This window comes from Stenella coeruleoalba (assembly GCF_951394435.1).
Source record: "Stenella coeruleoalba genome assembly, chromosome: 20".
NCBI classification, from domain to species: domain Eukaryota; kingdom Metazoa; phylum Chordata; class Mammalia; order Artiodactyla; family Delphinidae; genus Stenella; species Stenella coeruleoalba.
Window position 1 is genome coordinate 34347661 of NC_137166.1, and position 25023 is coordinate 34372683.

General features: G+C 55.2%; 1 protein-coding gene across 1 annotated transcript in view; it reads left to right on the plus strand.

The window, feature by feature from the left end:
* Positions 1–23383, plus strand: part of ZNF423 (zinc finger protein 423) — a 328168-nt gene extending 304785 nt beyond the window's left edge. The window contains exon 8 of the mRNA XM_079908498.1: positions 22709–23383. Within this exon, the coding sequence (XP_079764624.1) occupies positions 22709–22738 (30 nt within the window). The 3' untranslated portion in view covers positions 22739–23383. The remainder of the gene's footprint in view (positions 1–22708) is intronic.
* The last annotated feature ends 1640 nt before the right edge of the window (positions 23384–25023 follow it).

Here is a 25023-nt window from a genome sequence, read left to right on the forward strand (position 1 = left end):
TGATGGTTGCACTCAGGTCAACTGTCCAAACCTGTTCCAGTGAGCTGTGGCCCTAGGTGGGGCCACTCAATGCCAACCGTCAGGGGAAGGGGAGCATGGCTGGTAGACACCACAGATAGCCACTACGTGGGAAAACTGTCTACACGTGGAAGAAATGGAAGGTGGTGAAGTCCCTGTCGGTAGGGGTGTGCAAACAGAGCCCTTGTCTGAAATGCTGCAGAGGGAGAGGCTGCGAGCACAGTCTGTGAGAACGGCTCTGCATTTGAAGCCTTGCTCCATCATTCGTCAGCTGTGGGTCTCAGTTTCTTTACCTGTAAAATGGAGTATTAATAGTTTCTACCTCGTGGTCGTGTCATAAAACCCTTGGCACAGTGGGTGGCACGTAGGAGGAGCTTGGTTATTACTAACACCTGCCTGTTTTTATTATCGTTTACTATTATTATTATTAGCATTGTTTTCATTAGTAGTAGTATATTACTAGCATTAGCCATTTTAAGATCAGAAGACTTTTTAGGGTCCCCTCCATCTGGGGTTTGCTGTGATTTCATGATTTCTGGCCTGAGTTGGAACAAAGTGAGATTCTAAATCCTTCCTTCTGTGGCACCCAGCCAAGTCTCAAGGCCATGGGCACTGGAGGCCCCCAATGGGGCATGGGAGGTGCTGGGTACAGAGCAGTGAGGCAAGGGGGAAAGGGCATGGAGTGGGGGCCAGAGGCTGGGACTTGAAGTCCCCCTTTCTACATGTTTCCAAGCACCTTTGTCCCAGGCCTTTTCTCTGGACCCCGTTTTCCTTAGCTGTGCCCGGGCTCGGTGGAGGGAGGTATGCAGATTTGGTTGGGGATGTGAGACAACCCTGTAAGCCACAGACCGCGAAAATGTCAGGGCTGTTGGCCTTGCATTTCCAGCCTCAGGCCTCAGCAGATGAAGGCCCAGGGCCCTGTGGGCCCCTTGCCAGGGGTTAGCTGACCTGAGGGGAGGGAATGTCTCTGCCTGCCCAGCCCAGCTGTCTTTGAATCCCCGTGGACACCTCTGTGTCCACAGACACTGGCAGGGATGGCATCGCCTTCTCTCCTTCCCAACAGCCTCACTGCATCCCATTCTTCACTATCGCTGAGGGAAGCCATGAGGGGGCACACCGATTCCCATCCATACGTGGCTGGCCAGTGACAGGCGGACAGGCTCCTCCTGAAACTGGACAAGAAGTAGTTATAACGGCCACCACCCTGGGTGGATCCCTAGTGTGGGCCAGGTCCTGTCTTAAGCATTTTGTGTGGATTGCCTCAACACAATCCCGTGAAGTAGGCACTCTTATTCCCATTTACAGATATGGAAACGGAGGCTCTCAGAGGTTGAGTGATTTGCCCAGGGTCACCTGCAAATGGCAGAGCCACATGCAAAGCCAAATTGTCTTCGCCACCAAGGCAAACAGAAACCCTCCAAAGTTTAAATGAATTGCCATTATTACGAGCTAATAGATTTAAATGAGACCTGCGGTGCTGAACTATAAAAAGCCTGTGTCAGGGGAACCGGAAACGATTTTAGTAGTTGGGCCAAGCAGGTAGCACAAATAGCGGTAACGGGGGATGCAAAAGAAACTCCTTGCGGGTGGACCCAGGCAGAAGCGCCCTGGGGACCGTTGTGCGGAGCCAGGCCTGTAGCCGTGTTCGTAAGGCTGGAGCTTGAGGCCAGGAACCTGCAACTTTTCTTGCAAGGAGCAAGGGGGTCAGTTCAGCTCAGGTCAGGCTTGGGGAGAGGAAGGATGGGGTCCAGTCGTGGAGACAGGAAGCTCAGAAGACCTCACGCTTCCTGGCGCTGCCACCTTCCCACCTACGGCAGCTTTGCCGGATGCTGTCACAGGAGGCTGAGCCAGAGAAAGGTCTCTTGGTGGTGGAACGTCTGGCATCCTGCAGACCTCTGTGACGGGGCTGGGCTGGGCGCGGGGAGCAGCGGGCCTGCCCCGTGCCCTGGAATCTAGACTCCCTCATCGACAAAGCAAGGGGCCGCAGGAAGCGCGTCCGGAGCCGGCCTGCAGCGGCAAAGCGGCCAGCCTGGCGTTGAGCAGGCGCGTTTAAAGGATTAGCTCACGCTGTTTGCTGTGTGCGCCTAATCACGCCGCTGCCAGCTAAATGATTACAATTGATTAAAAGCAAAGCTAGGTATTCTAACTAGCAACCTGGAGCCCTTCCGATGGGGCAAGCTGGGCCCTGCCGGGAGGAATCCTGGTACCCAGCCAGGGGGAGGTGTCTGTGAGCCAGGGGCATGGTCTGAGCTCCAGGGGCACCCCTCCTTCTTAGCCTTTGTGAACATTTGCTTTGACCCTTTCCCTCGTTCCATTTTCGTTTCACAAACATTTACTGAGTACCTATTCTAGGTGCCATTGCGGGGGCCTGGGCTGCAGCTGTGAACCGGTACACAAGGTCCCTGTTCTCACAGAGCCGATGGTCTACGGGAGACACTGACAATAAGTCAGGAAATACGTGAACGAGGTCGTTTCAGACTGTGGGATTTTGAAGACAGTAAAACACTGCTTTGGGACAGAAAGTGAAGCGTGTCTGTGTGCATGTGTGTCGGGGCAAGGAGGAGGGGGTGTTGGGGGTGAAAAATCAGATCAGGTGGTCAAGGAAGGCTGGCGTTTCAACTGAGTCCTAAAGGTTGAGAAAGAACCAGTGCAGGGAAGAGCCGGGGGAGCTTCCAGGAAAGGGAACAGCCAGTGCAAAGGCTCAGAGGCACGGACAGATTTGGGGAGTCCAGAGAACAGAGAAGAGGGCGGTCAGGCTGGAGAGGGGTGAGCACCTTCTTGCTTCATTCTTCTGGGTCGTTCTTGTCTTGGCTTCCGGGACGCATGTACCCCTGCTGAGCCTTCTGCTTGAACACCCTTCCCTTCTTCTCGGTCTTCAGGCCCCAGCTCAGGGGGTGCCTCCTCTGAGAAGCCCTCCCTGATTCTCCTTCCTTGGGCTTCTCCAGCCCTGCATTTAACGCCCTGATCCCTTTGCCTATATACAGACTACAACAATTATGTCTGCACCTGGCTTCCCATTCTAATGTGAGTTTCTGGAGGGTGAAGCTTCTTTCTGCTATCCATCCATCCATCCATCCATCCATCCATCCACCGTATGTTTTACCATATTTGTTTTTAGCTCCTAGAAAGTAGGAAACAAAGGAAAGAGAACACAAACCAAGGAAAGGAGTAAAAGAAGGAGAGTTGCAACTGCAGATCCTAGGAGCCCATTTTTAAAATTCCTGGTCCTTATAAGATGGGTAACCAAGGAGCCGGTTTCCTTGCCTCTTTGCACTGCTGCTGTCAGAACCAGCCGGATAATTATAACTAATAATAATTAAAAATTGAAAGCGCTCTAGGCACAAGCTTAGCATTTGACTCTTTGGCTGAGCTTTCCGTGAGCAGCAGTGTCTTCCTCCTTCCTGCTTTAAGGACAGCCCAGTCTGTGCCATCCACCACTGCAGGGAGAGCAGGGCCTGGCTGGGCTTGGCCTGGGGGGACGAGAGGGAGGTGCCCGGTGACACCCAGCGGTGGCTCTGGGCAGTGAGAACCGACTGCTGGCACTGGAGTCCTCCCCAGATTGCCTCTCCTCCATCGTTTTCTGTTGCAGACACTTGCACCTTTCTGGCCTCAGTTTCCTTGAGTGTACAATGGGGTAGGACCTATTGCCTCAGGTTTTGTGAGGATGGACAGTTCATGCGCGGAAAAGCACTTGGTGAGCACTTGGAATATAAAGCTTCCTGGAGGTAATTACCGTGCTTTTCAGTGTCCTGCCTTCCCCACTAGGTCAGGAAACCAGAGCCCAGCACAGCCTGATTTCCGTTAATCGTGGCAACATGGTGTGGCGTGCCCACACAGCCTGGCTGCAAATCCCAGCCCCGCTACCGAGTGGCTCTGTGACCTTGAGCAAGTCACTGACCCTCTCTGGGCCTCAGCAAATGGAGGGTAATGACAGTGCCTGAAAGGCCGTCAGCTCCGGGTCTGGTCAGAGTCCAGGTGTGGCGAGCACCAGCCAGTGTTGTGGTCGCTGCTGCGACCCGTGGGCTTCGGTTCACTCCTTCACGACTCACACCTTCAGCCTGTCACGTGTGGATGTGCTCAGGGCAGCCCACAAGATTTGCTGAGCACCTACTACGTGCCAGGTGTGTGCACGTTCTGGGGACACACAAAGGCCTGTGTCCCTCAAGTGCTGCCTGGAGAGGAATAGGGAACCAATGAGGACGAACGGGCCGAGTACTGATTCCATGTTTGCGGCGTAACCTAGTGTAATGTATGCCTTAAAGCACAGCATCATAGCAACCATGCGGTGTGCTAAGTCTCACACAACAGGACCGCTGTACACAGCAGAGCCTGCAGCCGGGCCCCACGTGACATCGCAGGAGCCCGGGGCTGTGGCCCTTCCTCTCTTTGTCTCCAGGCTTGTCTGTCTGTGTCTCTTAGTTTATTTACCCTTGAGTGGGGCAAGGCCTTTGCTGCTCACAGTAAAACGTATCACCCTCAGCAGCAGCGTCCTGTCTCACCACTGCCACCGCTTGGGGCAGCCGAGCCTCCCAAGGGGCCGTGTGTGCAGGTTTAGGGTCTACGTCTGGAGGAGACTGAGGGGTGGGCAGTGACTCTGCTTCTTGTCTTTCTGAGGCCCAGGCACAGGCCTGAGCCATTCACCCACTGTAGTAAAAGCGAGACAGCTTTCCCCGAGTGTTTGCTGGAGGCCCGATTCCATCTCTTCACGTGCGCAGTCTTTTGAGACCTCACAGTGACGATCTCCATGGCACAGATGGGTAAACTGAGGCTCTCCTGGGTCACACAGCTGCTGGAGTCGCGGGGCTATGAACACACACAGCCTGACACTAGTGTCTGTGTTCTCGGCCTCAGGGCTGGGGCAGTGCACTTGCAGTCGACTCTCAAGCCCTTAAGAGCCAAGGGCAGGCCTCTGGGTGCTGGGTGCTGGGTGCAGGCAGGCCTCACCTCCGAGGAGGGTAAGAGTTCCAGAAGGGGACTCGGAGATCGCCAGGCTCCTGGGGCACGTGGATGTCTTGCTCTGGGTGAGCTGCGGCTGCCGTGGTCACCACAGAGGGGAGCAAGGGAGGGGCGGGCCCTGCAGGAGCCCATGCCTGGCTGTGCTCAGATGCCCTCGCGAGCCCCGGGGCTCTGCCTGCTTGAGCGATGAAGTGTGCGGAGGCCCAGGTGGGGGCTGGGGGGGCTCCTCCCAAGGCCCGGCTCCGGGCAGAGATGGCACTTGAAATCGGCCTCCGGCTGCCCGTCTGCCCATTGGAGCCTGTCACTCATGCCCTAGGGCGGGGGGCCAACGAACTTTAGAGGGGCACCATGCCATCGTGACAGATGGGCATGGGGCGCTGCCAGGAGCCTGAGGCCGGCAGCCATTGTGTGTGTTGTGAGCCCAGCCCCTCGCCGGCGCTGTCCCAGCCGGGACCAAATGCCTTCAGTTTCTTAGAACAATGATAATACTAAGAGCAGTGGGTGCCGTGTTGGTCCAAGGCTCCCAGAGGTTGGCACTGTACGAAGCCCTGCCCCCCTCATTGACTTAGACACAGAGGCAGCCCGACGTACAGGAAAGACACAGGGCCTTGGGGGCCAGAGGGTGTGAATCTCAGTTGCTTCTTCAAGGTCCCTGTGACCTTGGGACATGTGACCTTCCCCCCGAGACTCACCGTCCTCACCCGGACAGCGGGCCAATGCTGCCTGTCCTGGAGGGTTAATGTGGGGATGCAACGCACTGTTTGTGAAACACGGAACACAGTGCCCGGGCCCAGGAGGGCCTAACGGAGGGGGTGGCGTTGGGGGTAGAATTGATGTGATGTCACTGCCCCACTTTCACAGATGGGAGACTCAATATCACGTCCCACAGCTAGCAAGTGGTGGAGCAGAGCCTGAGGGGCAAGGAAGGGTGGGGGAATAATAACAGCAACAACCCCAGGCACTAAGGGGGGGCCCTTTGCATTGAGTATCCTGTGTTATCCTCACGACAGTCATTCGAGGCCAATGTTGTTGTTCTCTCCATTTTGCAGAGGGGGAGACTGAGGCACACGGGGCAGTGGCAGAGAAGAGATTTGAACCCAGGTAGCCTGGCTGTAGAGCCCGAGTGTTGAACTGCTGCCCTGATGCTGTGGGCAGGCTTTTTCCCATCGCAGAGCCCCAAGCGTGTTGAAAATGAGGTCTGCTTTGTCTCTCGATACCGTGGTCTGTCCGCTCAACTCGTTGGGGGTGGGCTGGCTTCCCCCTGCCCAGGATGCCAGGGTCTGGGGGGCTGGGGGTGCTTGGCCCCCTCCAGCGGAGAGACCAGAACTGGGTGCTGTCGGCGGGAGCCTGGGCTGCACTCTTTGGTTGAGCAGGAACAATTACTAATGACATTTAGAAAGAAATTAATGATGAGAAATGCAAGTTGGCATTTCAGGAGCGCCAGTCGACAGCCCCACGTCAGCACTCACTGGAGAGGCAAGGGGCTGGGGCCGGCCGTGCAGGGGGAACGAGGAGGTGGCAGGAATTAATTTTGCTGTGTCAATAATGAATGTGGCCCCACTCGCTCTGCTTCTGGACTTTAGACAAAATCAAGCACGGACCGACTGGGGCTCATCCAGGGCTGCAGCGAGATTCACTGTGTGCTGTGATATGGGCAAGGGTGGGTAACAGGTTCAGTGGGTGGGCGGGGGACAGCGAAAGGGGAAGGGTAGCCTTAGGACCGAGCCGTTTGAGCTCAGCCAGCTCTTACCAGCTGCATAACTTAGCAAGCTGCTTTGCCTTTCTCTCTCTCTCTTTTTTTTTGGCCACACCACTCGGCTTGCGGGATCTTATTACCCCAACCAGGGTTTGAACCTGGGCCCTCAGCAGTAAAAGCGCAGAGTCCTAACCACTGGACCACCAGGAAATTCCCTGCTTTGTCTTTCTGGCCCTCAGTTTCTTCATCAGTAAAATGGGACATCAGTAAAATCGGGACATGTGAAGAGAACGTATGAAGACCAGGCAGCCCAGTTTTGGCACATGACAGGCGCACAGTATATGGTAGCTATTACCCTGTTCCACGGACATGTTTTAAGATGCACAGCTTTTCTCATTATAACGGCTCTCACATTGGAATACCTCACTTGTGTGTTATAGTTTAATGGGTCATGTTTTTGTTTGCTTGTTGTCATGCATCAAATACGGAGCATCTTATATTCTCTGGGGTCTGAGAATAGATAAAAGACGGCATTGGTAGGAAGCATGGCGGAGGGTGAGGAGGAAGAAAGATGCTGAAATTGTCTGGGGCAGGGATTGGGTTTCCCAGTGGGAGCATGCCCACCCCTTCCTTCCCGTCAGGTTCTCCAGAATGAGGAAGAGGGGTCCCATCCAGCCTCCCCTCACACAGAAGGGAGAAGACACACACAGGGAAATGTCATTATCATAGTAACGTTGAGCATTTTTACAGTGGAGGTTAAAAACTCCTAGCCCATGACCCTGGGGAGTTTGGAACCTTTAAATAGTTGTCTATGTTTCAAAATGGAGATTTCCTATAATTATAGTGGCTACCGTTAATATAGTGCTTATTACGTGCCAGACGTTGTTCTTAGCACTTCTGTACGTCAAGACGTTCTATCCTCACAATGCCTCTATTATTGAGGTAACTGAACTGAGGCACAGAGAGGTTAACTAACTCCCTGAGGCCACAGAGCTAGTCAGTCCTGGGCCTAGGCCACCAGCCCCAGATTCGGTCTCTTTACCACCACACTAAATGGCTAGATTTCTTGATTTTTCTACAAATGAGATCTGGCAGCCCCTGGACCACAGTCCCGCATGGCAACCATCAGCGGCTGTCTTCAGACGCGGGGATGTGAGCTCTGGGTCAGCACCGCCCCCGACCTGGTCGGACTCACGCAGTTCATTACCCACCTGGGCTCTGAGTTTGCGGCCCTGTTGCAACACTTCACAGTTTGTAAATATTATCTTGTTGGGGCCTCCACAACCGGCAACCACTACAAGTGCTCTTTACTCCCACCATGTTGCAGACCTGAAAACTGAGGCTGGGAAAGGGCGATAAGGCTGGGAGGAGTGGGGCCCAGGGCGGGAGTGGGGAGTGTATTCCACCCATTTGGGTTTGGGTGTTTGAACAGGGAGGCAAGTGGGGCTCCCTGCTCTCCAGCTCAGTGACTGGTCCCCCCAGTGAAACCAGACGTGGATGCACAGGCCAACAGCTGCATCGTCATGGCACCGTATCAGTCTCCCCACCCTTCCTTCTGAAGCTGCCACATCAAAAATGCGGGGCATCCATGCTTTGGCGTTGACGGTGATGACAAAGACTTGTGATTTGTAGTAATTATGACAATATTAAACATCTGTGTACCATTTTACATATTGTAAACATTTTTACATATGTAACCTGATCTGAAGCCCATAACAAGGCTATGAGGTCAGTATTATTTGTAAATAGGTACTTAGAAAAGTGAAGTGACTTGCCTTGGGTCACATACATATATTAGGTGGCTAAGGCAGGATTTGAACTCCAAAGCTCACTGTATTTCCACTGGTCCTTCTACCCTCCTTCCCGCTTATTTATTCGTGCACTCGTCTTTCCCCTACCATTCACTCATCTGCCACCCATCCACTTATCCACACATTCATTGATTCATCCATCTTTCCATCCATCCATCTACTCGTCCATCCATCATCCACCCACTCATCCACCAACCATTTTCCATCCATCTAGCTACACATCCATCCATCCAGCCATCAGTATTGAGTGTTAAGTGCTGGGAACTACACAGCTTTCATGACACCTCCCTCATGTGCTCTTAATTCCATGCTTAACTGCTACCCATCCCTCCTCCCACCCGACAACTGCTTGTGCTCCCCCCGTCCCCCCCCACACCTCTGATGAGGTGAGTGGGACGGGATGGACTGGGGGATCTAGATGATCCTTTGTTTGCCTCATGGAAACCATCGAGTTCTGGTGGTGGAAGCGAAGGCGCAGGGCAGACCCACTTGGTCAAGGTGGAGCAGGTGTGTGGGCAGTGATGATGCCTAGAGTCTGGTTGGAGGTTGAAGCTGAGTGTGGTTGGAAGCTGAGGGCAGACAAGGCATTGCAGGCTGGGCCACAGTGTTCTTTAGCCCCATAGTGGGCCCAGCTCCCAAGGAGCCCTGCCTTTCTAGGTGGGTAGAGGTCACCCTTAGCCCTTTGCTTTGTACCAGGCTGGATGTCCTCTCTGAATGGACAAGGATGTACGCCCAAGTGTTTTCATAAGAACCTTCGCGATCATTAAATATAATCGGTCTCAGCTGCAGTTTTGATCGCTGGTGCGTGCACACCATTCATCACAGCAAATTAGGTCCGTCTTCAGAACTGGCCTTGCAGCCTGGGGGTCTGTCAGGGACGGGGCTGGGCCATGTGGGCTCCGGAAGCCATTCTGGGGGGGGTGATGAGCCATGTTTTCTGAGGAGGACCCTCAGAATAATCTACCAGGACGGCTCTCCCTCTGCAGGGGTTAATTTTCTAGAAATTTTGAGGATGCAGGAAAGTTTTCTTTTTAGCAAAAATTTGGAAGAAAGGATGTGATGGAAGTTTTTAAATATCATTTATAAAACCTGAAAGCACTGGGTTAGCTGAGGGACCAGAACATATGTGTTCTGTATAATTAGTGACCGTGTGACCTAGATTTTCCGGGACGGTCCTGATTTCAAGTATTTTGTCCCAGCTATTGGCTGTTTGTCCTGGATTTTTGGCTTGTGAACTACGATGACTACATGTGGAGCTGAGTTTTCTTATCAAATTTTAATGAATAAATATTTAAAGCTGGAAAGGCCTGGAAAGATTTCAGAAAAAATTAAAGGGAAAATTTCCACCCACTTTTTTTCCCAACATGGCGAAATACGTCTGTGGGTATACCTCGTGCATGCTTCCCGTTCCCCCACTGAAGCAGCAGAGGAAACACTTCCGTCCAGCAGGGTTTGAAAACCGTCAAGGCCCCAGTCCTTTGGACTTGGCAGTAATTGCAGGGGAGGCCTCTCCGCCGTGTGGCTCAGGCCCCTGTGCTCAGGGCATAAAGCCCCTGGTTCTAAAGGTCTCGAGAGGTCCTCTGTTCTTCTGTGGCCCTGGGAGCTGTGCCATTGATGATAGCCATAGGCTCGGGCACCGCAGAGGAAAGCCCTGTGCATCACGGAGGTGGAAAAGGCCTTGCAGCCAGTTCTGGCCAGTGATACGTCCCCTGGATGCTGTAGCTCCCACCTGTCCAGCCGAGGCCTCTACACGCCTCATCTCGCTGCTACAGTCTGCAACTTCCAGCTTCCAACTTCCAACCCTAGAACAAGAGACGTGGACTTCCCTGGTGGTCTAGTGGCTAAGACTGCACTTCCAATGCAGGGGGCGCGGGTTCGATCCCTGGTTGGGGAACTAAGATCCCAGATGCTGCGTGACCAAAAGAAAAAAAAAAAAAGATGTCTTCTGTGGAACAAGAGACATGAGGATTACAGTACAGGATTGGCCCTGCATTCAGCTGTAGCATGCGACAGACATTTCATCCTCCCACCTGCCCGCTTACTCTGTAATATCCCACCCAATTTTTTAAAAAATTGTGGGAAAATACACGTACATAAAGTTTACCATCTCAACTATTTTTTAAAAATTAATTAATTAATTTATTTTTGGCTGCATTGGGTCTTTGTTGCTGTGCACGGGCTTTCTCTGGTTGTGGCGAGCGGGGGCTACTCTTCGTTGCGGTGTGCAGGCTTCTCATTGCGGTGGCTTCTCTTGTTGCGGAGCATGGGCTCTAGGCGCGTGGGCTTCAGTAGTTGTGGCTCGTGGGCCCTAGAGCGCAGGCTCAGTAGTTGTGGCACGTGGGCTTCAGTAGTTGTGGCTCGTGGGCTCTAGAGTGCAGGCTTCAGTAGTTGTGGTGCGTGCGCTTCAGTAGTTGTGGCTCTCAGGCTCTAGAGCGCAGGCTCAGTAGTTGTGGTGCACGGGCTCAGTTGCTCCACAGCATGTGGGATCTTCCCGGACCAGGGCTTGAACCCGTGTTCCCTGCATTGGCAGCCGGATTCCTAGCCACTGCGCCACCAGGGAAGTCCCTTAACCTTTTTTTTTTTTTTTATACTGTTACACTATCTTGCTGAGTTCAGGTGTAAAGAGCCTTGAAATTCTTTTTTTTTTTTTTTAGATGTTGGGGGTAGGAGTTTTTATTTATTTATTTAGTTATTTTTGCTGTATTGGGTCTTCGTTTCTGTGCGAGGGCTTTCTCTAGTTGTGGCAAGCGGGGATCACTCTTCATCGCGGTGCACGGGCCTCTCACTATCGCAGCCTCTCTTGTTGCGGAGCACAGGCTCCAGACGCGCAGGCTCAGCAGTTGTGGCTCACGGGCCTAGTTGCTCCGCGACATGTGGAATCCTCCCAGACCAGGGCTCGAACCTCTGTCCCCTGCATTAGCAGGCAGACCCTCAACCACTGCGCCACCAGGGAAGCCCTCCCTTAACCATTTTTAAGCAGACAGTTCATTGGCACTAAGTACCTTCACCACCATCCACTGATCTTTTCCATCTTCCCAAACAGAAACTGTGTCCCCATGAGCCAGTGACTCCCCTCCCTCCCACAGCCCCTGGAAACCACCATTCTCCTTCCTGTCTCTCTAGGCATCTCATAGAAGTGAGTCATACAGTCTTTGTCCTTCTGTGACCAGCTCGTTGCACTTAGCACAGTGTCTTCAAAGGATCCCTGGACTTCTAAGGGAAAAGTATAGCATGCCCTGGGCGGGGCCGTGGACATGGAGGGAGAGGGGCAGCCCTGTTTCTTCTCCTCTCCCTGGCCCTGTCAGTGGAGGCTTTGCCTCACTACCATCGCCCGTTGGCTGTCATTTCAGAAATACTGAGTTTTTAGCAAGCGCCGGGCTCTGAGCTGACACAGGGCCTAGCAGAGAATGGAGAGATGAGGTCCCTGCCTGCAGCTCATGGCCTAGTTGAGGGGCAGGGAAGCAGCCTGGTCACTGCAGGTTGAGGAAAGTGCTAGAAGGACACCTGTGCAGGCGAGGAGCTGCACCAAGACAGGGGCCCCTCATCATACGGGCAGGAAGGGCTTTCCCAGGCCATGGCAGTCAGATGCGGAGGAGCCTGGGGAAACTGGGGGGAGCCTCGGGGCAGTGGAGTGGCCGCCAAGAGGGCTGAGTGAGGAAAGAGCTTGGCCTGGGTGGGGAGCTGAGAGAAGGTGGTAGAGGCTGTGGGGCCAGCAGTCGCCGGACCTTATAGGGCTGTCAGGCCTGGGGTCTGGAGCCCGGATTTCTTCTGGGTGTGGTTGGGACCCACTGGAGGTTAAGCAGAGATCTCCCACTTCCCTGCTGCCTGGAAGAGAGAACCTGGGCCATTCCTCTCATGGCACTTTGTACTCTCAGTGTCCCATCGCCATGAAGAGGAAGCCCTGGCTGGAGCCCAGGTTGTCGGCAAGCGGGGGCTTGCAGGGGTGTCCCCCCGGTGGTGTGGGTGAGGGCAGGTTAACCGCATTGTATGGGGAGATGAAAAGCCAAAAATAACAATAACCGAACCCTGAACCACTGTGCAGCGTGTTGTCAGTGTAACGTGTGTGTGTGTGTGTGTGTGTGTGTGTGTGTGTGTGTGCACGCACGCCTGGGATGTGGGGTGTCCACGACTGTGCGTGTGATTGTCTGTGAGACTGTGTGTAGGTGCCTATGGACTCTTCACGAGTGTGTGTGCACCTGCGTGCATTTCATTTTGGGGTACCTGTGAGTGCGCCTGTGTGTATGTGTTCGGAACCCAGCGGGGGATTATGCAGAGATTTCCCACTTCCCCTGATGGGTGACCTCGGGGTGTCTGTGTGAGCGTGCATTTGGGGGTGGGCGTAGGTGCGGAGAGAGGAGGAGCCCTGTCATGCCACGCTGCCTCCATAAGTGCCCCCAAGGGCGGTGCCCACACGATGCCTGCCTCTCTCCTTCTCCCCCCGTGAGACACAGCGGGTGATGGGTGGGAGGACTCTCAAGTCCTTTGGAAGAAAGGGAGGCACGAGGGGATTATCATCAAGACTCTTGAGCGAGGTGCTTATGGAAAACTGGCGCTCTTCTCTCTGAGTGGTTGAGGGAGGGGCTACCTGCCCCCCCTCCCCAAGATGGCCATTTTGACGCTCCTGTGTGACCCCAGGGAAGGCGGGTTTCCCAGGTTTGCTAGCACCTGGCACACCCAGAAACGCTTAGGCTGCATGGTGGGCCCCGCCCTCAAGGCAGCGGTACCCAGGGCCTGGGGGACCACGCTGGCCTCAGCAGAGCTTCATCTTCTATGCTCCATCCTCTTCTCCAGAACGTAACCCTGGAGGGTCCCACATCCCACTCCCTCAGGTGAGGACCCTAAATAATGATGGGCCACGTGCCATCTAATAGCACTGCCCACCCTCCCCCCACCCCGGGCATCAGCCAGTCAGTGTACTGGAAGATATCTCGAGCATCCTGAGGGCCTCGCAAAATACCAGCGGCCTCAAACTGGCAGCCCGTGGGCCACATTTGACCTACAGACATGTTTTCATTGGCTGCATCACGCTTTAAATATGAAATGTTTTATTTTTTTGCGGTACGCGGGCCTCCCACCGCTGCGGCCCCTCCCGCCGCGGAGCACAGGCTCCAGACGCGCAGGCTCAGCGGCCATGGCTCACGGGCCCAGCCGCTCCGCGGCATGTGGGATCTTCCCGGACCGGGGCACGAACCTGTGTCCCCTGCATCGGCAGGCGGACTCTCAACCACTGCGCCACCAGGGAAGCCCTTCCCGCACCATTTTTAATGGAGTTTCAGCACCTCTGCCTCGGTCTCTCCCCAGGCTCTGGTGGCCTGTACGCTTCGGTTCCTGCCCTGCTCTGGCAGGATGGAATCCTATCTTTCAGAGGTCTGACTCAGGCTCTTTGCGGGCAGGGGGCCATGTCTTAATTCATATTTTAGATGAACCCCAGGGTCTGGTTCCAAGCAAGCGCTTGGCTAATGTGTTTAGAATGGACTTCCCAGTGACCCGTGACAGGCCAGTGCAGTGTCCCCACCCAGGAGGGTCCAGAATCCACAGCAGGGAACTAACTTGTGGTCGCCTGGCACACCACAGCCCAAACCCTTGATTCTCGGTCCTTTGTCCCAGGTTTGCTGAGCACCCTGTCCCTGAGGGACTCCCATCTCCCTTTGGAGAACCAGCAACAGTGGTGGCCAGATTAACTTGGGACTCGGCGCCAGGCTTGTTGCTGAGGAGGGGCACATCTATAAGCAGCCCTGGAAAGATGTCACCCTCCTCTGCCCGTGACACAGCCGTAAGCCCTCATCTTCCCTCGCACAGCTGCTACCTAAAGTCGAGTCGCTGGCCGGCGATCGGGCCCCTTTGCATTCTGAAGCGCAGATCCCCAGAGTCCTTGGGCCCTCTGGGCGGGTGTTATTAGTTCCCTTGTTTTGTTGGGTGACTCTGAATGGGAGCCTGTTTATGGGCTGAGTCCTAATAGAAGGCTTCGGTTGCCTCCTCATAATCTATTCTCTCGTGGGTTTTATTTCCGAAGCACAGCCGTACAGAACCTGCCCCCTTGGGAGTTTATTGGGCTTTTTTTTTTTTTTCAGAACAACATTTTCTCCCACATTTTCACTCAAAGGAAGATCTTTTTCCCACTCACGGGACTGGTTGTTGGCCAAGGCCACCTGCTTTGGGCTCTTGGGTCCTGGGTGCTGCTGGGCACTGGTGAGAGGGGTTTACAGGGGGTCGCTGCTTGCCCACCCGGGGTCCTTAGAGCAGCAAGGAGAATGAAAGAGAGCAGACAGTCAGCTCCTTTGGGGACACGTCCAGCAGCAGCAGTCAGGGTCACGCGGCTCTTCCTCACATGGCCCCAGGTGACGAGGTCCCCGAAACTGCTTCTGCTCTGGCTCCTGCCAGAAAGCAGTAGATCCCCCCAAAGCCAACCCGCTGCTCCTTAGAAGCTGGAATCTCCCTCCACGCCAGGAGTTCCGGATGAACTGAGGCTCTCACGTGAGAGACAGACTTCCCCAGCTAAGCGGGTACGACGTTCACTTCCTGCTGCTCTGGACTGGCAGACGACAGCCCGTCTGGCTGTCTGGGAGGCAGGGTCAGGGAAGCCCCACACACGTCCCCACGCGCAGAGGAGCTGCCTCGGCCTCATAGGCTTGTCCCAGGGCGGTGGGTCACCAGCTTCACTCAGGACCCTCCGATGCCAAGGACGGGTCTCCCTTCCACACGGGCGAACCTGTCCTTGCCCTCTGTGCAAATGGGCAGCCTCCAGCTTGCTTGGTGGGCCCAGGGGGACGTGGGGCGCATACACGTCAGGGCCCGGGTCCCCGGGAGAGCGGCTGCGTCACCGGGCAGGCATTTAGGGGGAACCTCAGCCATCACTCACTCCTAATTTTCATGACGTGCATTAGCGAAATTGTGTTGCGAGTATTCATTCGGTGCTGTTTATGGTGTGCTCTCGAGTGCGCTTACCGTTTGTCAGAAGTGCAAACTAGCGAACATACGAGCCTTTAAGACAGGCCATCTGTTCGTCTTAGACCCTTGGACGATTGTCAAACGCTTCTAAAAATAAGTGCTCACTAGCAGAGAGGGGCTGCCCAGGTGATACACAGCAGAGGGGGAAGCAGGGCCGCCTGCACCTGTATCCTCCCCAAAGGGAAAGATACAGTCGTGTGCTGGGGATGGGTGGGGGCCCGAGAAGGGAGCAGAGGGGGTGAGAGCCTGAGGGCCCTGCCGATAGGCCTTTCTGGCTGGAGGTGTGTGCGTCTCCCTGTTCCTCGCCTCTCGTGTAACTCCGCAGCTCAAGTACTTTCGATGGCTCCCCGTGGCCCAGATTTAAGGGCAAGCTGCCTCGTCTGGCATCGAGGAGCCTCATCAATAAGACCCCCTCCTTCCTTTCCAGGCTTGTCTCCACGGCACATACCCCGTCCTTCTGCCAAGCTGAATTATTCATTGTTCCCCCAACATATGTTGCACTTTTCACATTTCACAGGCAGGAGAGGGCTGTGGTGAAGGGTGGGCTCGGCATACAGACCGCACAGGTGCAGCTCCCGCACCACCATGCACCAGCTGCAGCACCTCCACTCTGTGCCTCAGTTTTCTCATCTGTAAAATAGGGATAATGAGAGTATTTAGTCCCCAGGGCTGTCGTGAGGCTTAAATGAGTTAATATAAGTGAAGAGTTAAGAATGACACAGTGAGCTCACGACGAGTGTTAGCTGTGATCGTCATCAGGATTCTTCACACCTTCAGCCTTTGTCTGGGTGGTCCCATCTCCCTGGAAAGCGAACACACACACACACACTAGTGCAAATCCTAACCCGAGCCGTCCTCAAAGGGCAGCTGGGAAGCCAACTTTTTCCTTAAGCTCCCCCCAATCAGAAATGTTCTCCCCACAGTTCCTTTTTTTATTTTTATTTTATTTATTTATTTATTTATTTATTTGCGGTACGCGGGCCTCTCACTGCTGCGGCCTCTCCCGTTGCGGAGCACAGGCTCCGGACGCGCAGACTCAGCGGCCATGGCTCACGGGCCCAGCCGCTCCGCGGCATGTGGGATCTTCCCGGACTGGGGCACGAACCCACGTCCCCTGCATCGGCAGGTGGACTCTCAACCACTGCACCACCAGGGAAGCCCCCACAGTTCCTTTTTGTGAAATCTCACCCCCTCCTTCAGCCATGAGCTGGTAGCAGGCCAGGATGTGCCTCTCTCTCTCTCTCTCTGTCTGTCTGTCTTCCGGCTAGCACACACAGCCAGGCTCCGTGTTTGTTAAACAAATAAATAACAGAACCTCGCTTAGCCTGAACACGGCTGCAGTGTTAGCCCGAAGGATCTGCCTTTTCCCCTGGAAACGAATCCTCCCGTGGTTAAGGCAGGTTCTTGGACTTGGTCCCTGCTCCTGGAGACTGCTCCTTGTGACACCAGCCTTGTGAGAGCCACTGGGGCTGAAGCCGCCAGGGAGTGGCCTAGCGGTAGGCAGCGGGGAGAAAGGGGATTAACCGCAGCCTCTTTCCCAACCTAGAACCAGAGGGAGGTGATGTGGCGAAGCCAGGTGGGCTCTGCAAATGGGGCTGGGTGAGCAGGGAGGGTGGGATGCTCTGGGTACGGGGGCTGTGTCCCTGTGCCCTTAAGTCTGCCACAGGGAGGTGAGGTCCGGCCCCGGGACCAGGCCTTCTCTCGTGCCCCTTGAGTGTAAGGGGCTGTGAGTCCAGGCCGCCCCCATTCACTGTTGACTGTGAGCTTCTCAAGGGAGAGGCTGGGGCTCCACTTCCGTGTGTCCGGTGCCCGGCTGGGGCCTCCGTGAACCGCTGTGGAAGGGATGAGCGAATGAGTGAATGACGGGATGAGTGCACACCTCCTCCCTCCTCCGCAAAGTCTCCGTGAGGCTCTTCGCCTCACCAGACGTCCCACTGTTCCCTGGGGGGGAGGGAAAGCAGTGAATTGTGGGTACAGAGGTTGTAGCCAGGGGGCTGGTGGGGAGGGGGCAACGAGGGGAGGACCTTTATTAGATGCTGCTGTTCCAGAGATAGCACCATCCAAGGTGCTGCCTTCTCCGGAGCCGTCCTGAGATCTCGCCAGCCCCGGGGACACACAGAAGGAGGAGCTGGCAGAGGGATCAGTCTGTCAGACCTCCAAGAAGCCCCCACTGCAAGCCCCCAAGCGTGTTTGGTGCCATGGGGGTACAAGCAGGGAGCAAACAGCGCCTCGTTCACGGAGCTCCCTGTATCTTGGACACCGTTTATGGCAAGTATGTAGCACTTACTCTTGGCCAGCCTGGGATAAGTCCACACACATTATCTCCTGAGTCCTCAGGGCATCTTAGGAAGTGGGCTCTGTTATTTCTGCCCCACCCCCCCAAGCCCCCAGAGGTCAGGGAACTTGCTCAAGGTCACATGGCTAGTAAGTGGCAGAGCCAGGATTCAAACCCAGGACTCAGCCCATCTCAGCCCATAAGGGCTTGCCCCCTGCCTTGGGATCACTCAGGGCAGTGGCTAGCACAAATGGGGCACTTGCAAAGGACCAGGCGAGGTGCCAGGACTTTAGAGATATTTTGTCATCAGCGTGGCTGGAGCACATGAGGGGCAGCTAGTAATGACCCGCAGTGCAGAGAAACCCTGTCCAGCCCGTGCCCGTGCATCTCAGGATGTGCAGAGCAGTCTCTCATTGCCTCACAGTCAGTGTTTTCCAGGCCACCAGGCAACCAGCATGTTTAAGCACCACTAGTCTTTTCTCCTTGACTCTATGGTGAGTGGACATCAAAGGGAGACCAAGCAGGGTCCCAGACCAAGGGACAGAACACAAAGCCAAGACCTGGAGAAGAAATCCTGATTGCCGACCGGGGGGGACACACCAGTGTGTGTGTGTGTGTGTGTGTGTGTGTGTGTGTGCATGTGGTGTGTATGCATGCCTGTGGCAGGGCATGGAGGTGTGTGGAGCCAGGGATGCCTCCTGGGGCTAGTGAATGGGCCCCCCACCAGAATCTCCAACTGCCCCATGCTAGGGTGTGTCTGTGCTTTGGGAAGGATGGTCCAGCCACAGACTCTGTGATCCTGATGTTCCCTTATTGCCCAACATACACCCTGGCTTCACTCCAAATCCAGGTTATTTTACTGCTGAATTCCTAGCAACAAGTATGGTGGTGTCACCCAGGGATTTAGTAAAGGTTTTCTGAATGAACGAATGAATGAGTGAATGAGTGAACGAACAGCCATGTAAATGAATGTGAGGGTGTGGGATCCTCACCTCAGCCCTCTGCGGATGACTTCCACAGAGACGGTTCACCAGGGCCCCAGCTAGGGCCCAAACTCTCACCCGTCACTCACTGGTATCCCGGGGGCAGATGGCCCAGTGCACCAGGCAGACGTGCTCGGAGCAGGCGCTACCGGAAACCTCCACCAGGAGAGCCGCACTGGCTCTGCCGGGAGAATGGATCTCGGCCGCAAACCCGTGCCACCCACCCACCTTCCGTTCTCCCATTTTATTTTTCTCACCTGCTCCTGGGCCCACACGTGCATCTCCCTGGCAGGCAGAGAGGCCCGTGTGGATGCCAGCACGGCCCCCCCCCAACCCAGGGACCTCCCAGTCCTTGCCGGCTGCCACCCCTGCCCCAGCCCCGGCCTTTATGATGCCGGGAAGTGTTCATCTGCGGGGTTGGTAGCATCTTTAAAAAACGATTTTCTTCCTTCTCTGAAGGGACTAAATATAGCACAGGCATAAACAGAGAAATAGACATTAAGCCAAAATGCCCTTGTGAGAACCATGCCGGGTGGAAGGAACTCTCAGAAGACTTGACGAAGCTCCCTCATCCCTCGAACCAACCGCAGCTTCAAGCCTTGGGGGAAGCAGCCATGGGTTTTTAGGGTTATTGAACTGTGCTGCCCGCCAGTGGCTCCGCCGGGAGCTGCTCAGTGCACAGGTATGCTGGCGATGGGTGAGTCCTCGTGACAGTCCCTGCCACCCCCTCTGCCCTTTTCGAGACTGGGCCCTGGGCCTGTGGAGGAGCTGATGCCGTCCTGGCCGAGCACAGGGGCTTCTCAGCCACCCCCATACTTATTGGGTGGCCTTGACCGGGCTCCCTCAGAGCCACCATTCTGCACCCTTAAGCCCACAACCGTCGTTTGGGTGTCTGTGTGCCTCTAGGCATCCCCCCCACCCCACGCAGTCAGGCTCCTCGAGGGCCGAGCCCAGCTGGAGTCGTCCCCTCCCTTCCACTGTGCCCGTCCCAGAGCACAGCACCCAGCAGGCATTTCACAGCGCAGTGCTGAATGAATTCTGCTGCCTGGCCCCCTCGGGGCATCAGGTTTCCACGTTTCCATCTGCTGCGACATCCTGGGCTTTTGTTCCTGTAGAGCTTCAGGTAAGGAAGTTTTACCCTCTTTGAGGAAGTTCTTCCTTGAGTCTAACTGAAGACCCGCCAGCTACTGCCCTTTAAGAGAGAATGCCACTGTTGTTTGCACCTGAGAAGTGGCATTTATCCTTGAACTGTCCTAACCAGCAGTCCTAGGTGTAGGTTTCCATCACCAGGATTTCTGTGCGTGGCTGAGCCAGTGTGGACCATGTGTGTCACACCAGCCCTGTTCTTGGCATCTTGGCAAGAGGCTGCTTCATTATCCAGAGGGCCCTGGACATCCGCCTTGTCCCGTGTTGCTGGTGGTTGGTCCTGAGGACTTTGTGAAGATCAGAAATCATCTGGTTTTCTGCTGCTTATGAAACAGAGTCCACATCCAGGGGCCTTCAGGGCTCCCAGCAGTCTTCCCCGTGACCTCTGTGCTGGGATCGCCCCACTGGTGCCTGCATCTGCCGAGCTTACTGCAGCCTCCATACCTTCGTCTATGCTGTGCCCTCCTCTTGGCATGTCCTTTCCCCTTTCCACATACCTACATCCTACCCATATATTTATTCATTTATTTATCGTTCCATTGATTCAAAAACATTTACTCAGTGTCTCGTTGGTGCCAGAGCCTCGGAACCATAATTTGAGAATGAGGAAAGGGCTATACGTGTTTACCTTTCTAATATCCCTCCTCTCCCTCCTCCCCAACCCCCCACAAATCAAGAAGGACCGGACCACACCCGGAGAACCCGGGCCACGTGGCACTGTTAACTCGCTGGCTGTTGGCAGGGTGGGAGAGGGAGACCACCACGTCGTTCCTGGCAGCTGCGCCTGCTGCACCACCGCTGGGCATGGGAGGCCCGGGGGTCCGGTCAGCACAGTGTGCAGCCCTGGGCCAGGTGCTGGGGCCAAGAAAGGAAGTGATGCCCCGCTGCCTGCCCCTCAGCAGAGGCGGCCAGGCTGGCCCTCGGGAGGCACATAGGTGTGGGGGCCGTGGGCTGGAGGTTCCTCGAGCAGCTGCAGAGATGGGAAGCGCCGTGTCCCAGAAGTCCCAGAGGACTTCACAAGTAGCATGGTTGGGAGGAGAGAGGAGGCAGGAGCTGAATCAGCAAAGGCTTGGAAGCTAGGAGGGTGGTTTGATGTAGGGTGGGCTCAGCTCCCCGCAGGACTGGCTGGCTGGCCGTGTACAAGTGCAGGGAGAGGTGCCTCGGCGGCAGGGTGGGCGCTCCCATGGAAACCGCCGCATCCCATCTGTGGCCTCAGACAACCTGCCTTGTGCCTCTGGGTCCCTGACAAGCCCACCGAGGTGCCAGGCTGCTGGCAGAGTCTGTGCTCATGTCTGGAGAGTTCAGATGATCCGCAGACTGGGTGCCCACGAGGGCGCAGGGCACTGTGGGAACCCTGCCTTCTCACCCAAGCCCCTGGCTCTCTTGGATTCTAGTTGCCACCCCTCCTGCTTCCTAGCTGGATGTCCTTTGACCCTGTCTGAGCCTCAGTTTCCTCATTTTACCACGTCCTACCTTGTAAGGCTGCTGTGAGGATCGACAGATGTGCCTGCAACCACACGTAGCACGTGTGCTTGCCAAACTCTGGCCACGTGGTCCGGAGCCCAAGGAAGGAGGGCAGTAGTGGTTGGTGTACTGTGTTTCGGGAGTCAGCGGGCATCTGCTGTGTGAGGACGGGGCGCTGCCTCTCCCTGGCCGTGAGCTTACCGGAGGGGCTGGTGCCATCGCCGGGAGGCAGCAGCCGTGCCTGCCGTGGGAAGGGGCTGCCACCGGGGCCCTGGGCCGGGGAGCGGGAGTGGTCCCAGGCCTCCCGGCGTGGCTGCGGGCATCCTCTGATCACCCTGGCCGCCCAGCCCCGCAGCCTGGGAGAGAGACGCAGCGCCACGCCTGACCCCTGGTGGTCATCGGCAGAGCTGCAGGTGCGGCTCCCAGCCCCGGAGGAGTGGCTGCGCTGGCGGGGCGCCCACTTCTGGGGAGGCTGCTCCCCGTCTCTGGGGGTCCTGTGCTGCCCCCGAGCAGGCCGGGTGGATTTTGTTTCCTTTCTCCAGCTGTCATGAGGTCGAATACCACCTGAGGCTTTGATGAGATCGGTGTGGATTTGGAACACAGACCACTGAAAAGAAACAAAAAGATTGTGGGCTCTTAGAGGCCAAATCCCACCCCCAGCCCCAGGCCACTAGCTCCCGTGGAAAAAGACCTACATTGCTGGCCTGCTCTGGCTGGTGTGAGGGAGGAGATACCGTGGGCTGTGGTGAGAGGGAAGCGTTTGGCCAGAGGGGCCCACCCGGGCCCTGGATTCCCAGGCGGATTCGGACAAACGACACAACAGCCTTCTGGCCAGAGCACCGTCTCACGATGGCACAGGCAGCCCCCTGCCTCGGCCACAGGCACCAAGCCGCCCACTTCCTCAGCATGTCCGTGCCACTCGGGTGTTTCCTGGCTGGAGAACTGCATGGCTCATCTGCTGTCTCCCTGAACTAAGCTCAGAGCAGCTCCCCAGAAGGCCCGAGAAGGAGATCTGGGGGAAGCCTGCAGGCGATCAGATAATTTCCTCCTGATCGTTAGAGCAAAAGGGAGATGGAGAGGTGAACAGGGGATGTTTTTAATTCCCACTACCTCCCCAGCATCTCCCCTCTCTCTTCATATAGCCAGTCCCCACGGTACGACCTGAACGGTCTAAAAACAAAAATTCGTAGGGAGCCCAGGTTGGCAGCAACAGGAACCAATCCCCAAGCCCCAAATCAACGTGGCGTCTGGGCAGCTGCGTCCCCGGAGCACTTTTTCCTTGTTGCATTTTGTTTTGTAATAAACGAGATGCTTTTCCGCGGCTCTCGGCGTAAATGCACTGAGTGGGAGGGGACAGGCACGCTCTCCATTCTTCTGCCCTCATGCGTGTCCCTTTTCTTCGCCTTTGCAGAACCACACGATGAGCCAGCACGCACAGTGAGGGACCGCTCGACAGGACACCTCTCCGCAGAAGGCTTGCCGGAGACGCCGTGGGGAGGGCCATTTGAACATTACATCCAATCAAAGTGTCATTTGCAACCCAGATGTAAAACTCTAATGATTTGGCCATGAGGCGCTGCTATTATAAGCAGCTGGAAATGAATATTAATGGCAGAGATTAAAAGTATTCCATGCTCAGTATTTTTTATTGTCCTGCTACAGCTAGTGTGCTTTTAGAGTTTCCGCCGCAGACTACATTTCTAGAGTTAGAGAAACCCGCTTTTTGAGGCTATTGTCCTTTGTTCCTTCATGTATTATATTGATAGTTTTTAAAAAAAAGAATTAGTGTGATTTTTTTGCTTTGCTTCTTTTTTTTTCTTTGTTTTTCTTTCCCCCCTTTCGGTTAACTACTTTTTAATTGCAATTCTAGGTAATTGTGCATCGTGATGTGATTGCTTGGCTATTGTCTGAATATTTCCTTTTCATTTTTTAATTAAAGACTAATGCTTTGATTGGATTTGCCAGTTCACCGGACAGTGATTAAAACTATGTAATGAATATAATCGGTTTCAGTGCAACTGGATGGTCTGCTTTTAAATGTGACTTAATCTGACTGCAGTAACTAGTACAGTTCAATAAAGGGAATCCATGCGATTAGCATCCGGCTGCTTGGTTCTCTCCTCCGCAGCCCAGGGCTGTGTGAGGGCTGTCGTCACCTACGGGGTGTGTCCCTATGTGAGTTCCCGTGGATCACACGTGCACGTGGGCACCGGCACACAATGGACCCAGCTCCCGTCGGGTAGGAAGAAGCCTAGTCATCTAATGCACACAAGACTGCATGAGCTGGCACGAGGCACGGAAGTCAGAGTGGGAAGAACCTTTAACTACTCTGATCTTCTCATTTATGGATGGAGAAGCTGAGGCCCAAGGATAAGCGAGCGACTGCACTGAGGCCACGGGATAGGTTGGTAGGGTGGCTCACGTTCATCCACGTCGTCTCTCCCCCTTGGGTGTGGCTTTCCTGGCTGCTGGATGAAGCCGGTCACGTGGTTAACCCTTACCTTGCCAGGACCCCAGGCAGGACCTGGATTCTAGTTGTGGCCAAGGCATGGGGATTGGACAGGAGTTAGGGAGGGCTGCCCAGCCCCATGAGCTCCAGAGCTGGGGGCTGCAGAGTGAGCCAGGCAGGAGCAGCAGTCTCCCAATCACAGAAATCAGTGGGATGTGGAAGCGCTGAGACCAGTGGCTGCAGCCAGGACTCTACTGGGGCAAGCGAGGTGCCTAGGATGCAAAATCTCGGGGGGGGGGGCCCGCTCTCAGGGGCCCCGAGAATGGACATTTCCTGACACTTTGCACCCTTAGGTGCCTTGCTTGCCTCACCTCCTCGCGGTCCTGCTGGCGCCCCAGGACCGACCCAGCAGACTTAGCCTCCCACATGCCTGTCCTCCCATGCCTCCATCGTGCTGGTGCTCAGCCAACTTGCCAATCAGAGGCCAGGGCTTCAGAACCTGCACGGGGAAGCCCTTCCTTGTTAACTTTTCACAAGGGGCAGGAAAATCGGTTATTACCCTCTGTAGAGCGGAAATGAAACAGGCAGACAGATTGCACCTAATTATAATGTAATACTAAGTCATGGCGTGGAATTTGGAGCAATTATCCCCAGCATCTTCTGACTCCCATATCAAGGGGCTTCTGTAAGAGTTCCCCTTGCTGCCGCCCCATGTAATGTTCTGACATGGGTGGGGCTGTTGCTTTTTCTAAAGGTATTTTATGCCTGCGAATCTCAGAGTGGACTCCTGCCGCTGCTGGACAGAATGCGGGCTCCTACCTCCTGGAAGTCAAAGGTGGTGAACTCCAATTTTTAGTCCTCTAGAGACTTGGCCATTTTAGGGGAAGACCTCAGGGTAGGCATCAGTGTTCCCCAAAGTGTGGCCGGCCACAGGCTGGGGCTGGGGTAGGCTTTCCTGAGTCCACAGCCAAGCCTGTCTTTCAGAAGATGCAGTGACTGTGGGCAGGACCAGCGTGTCCCGGGGGCTTCCCAGATCACCGTCTCTGGGCCCTCTCCAGGCCCGATTTATCCCGAACCCCATGGAACCCAGGTGAGTCCTCAGTAAGTACCAATAGAAGATTTGATTTGACAGTTGGTGGCGTAGGGCTAAATTAGTCACTGCCCCCATTAAAAATACAGCGGGGGGTTTAAGAGCTTTTCTCGCCATGTGGGAATCAGCAGCGAAGCCGGCGGATGCCTTGGGTAAGGAGAGAGGCAGCCTAGGGGACCGCGAGGTA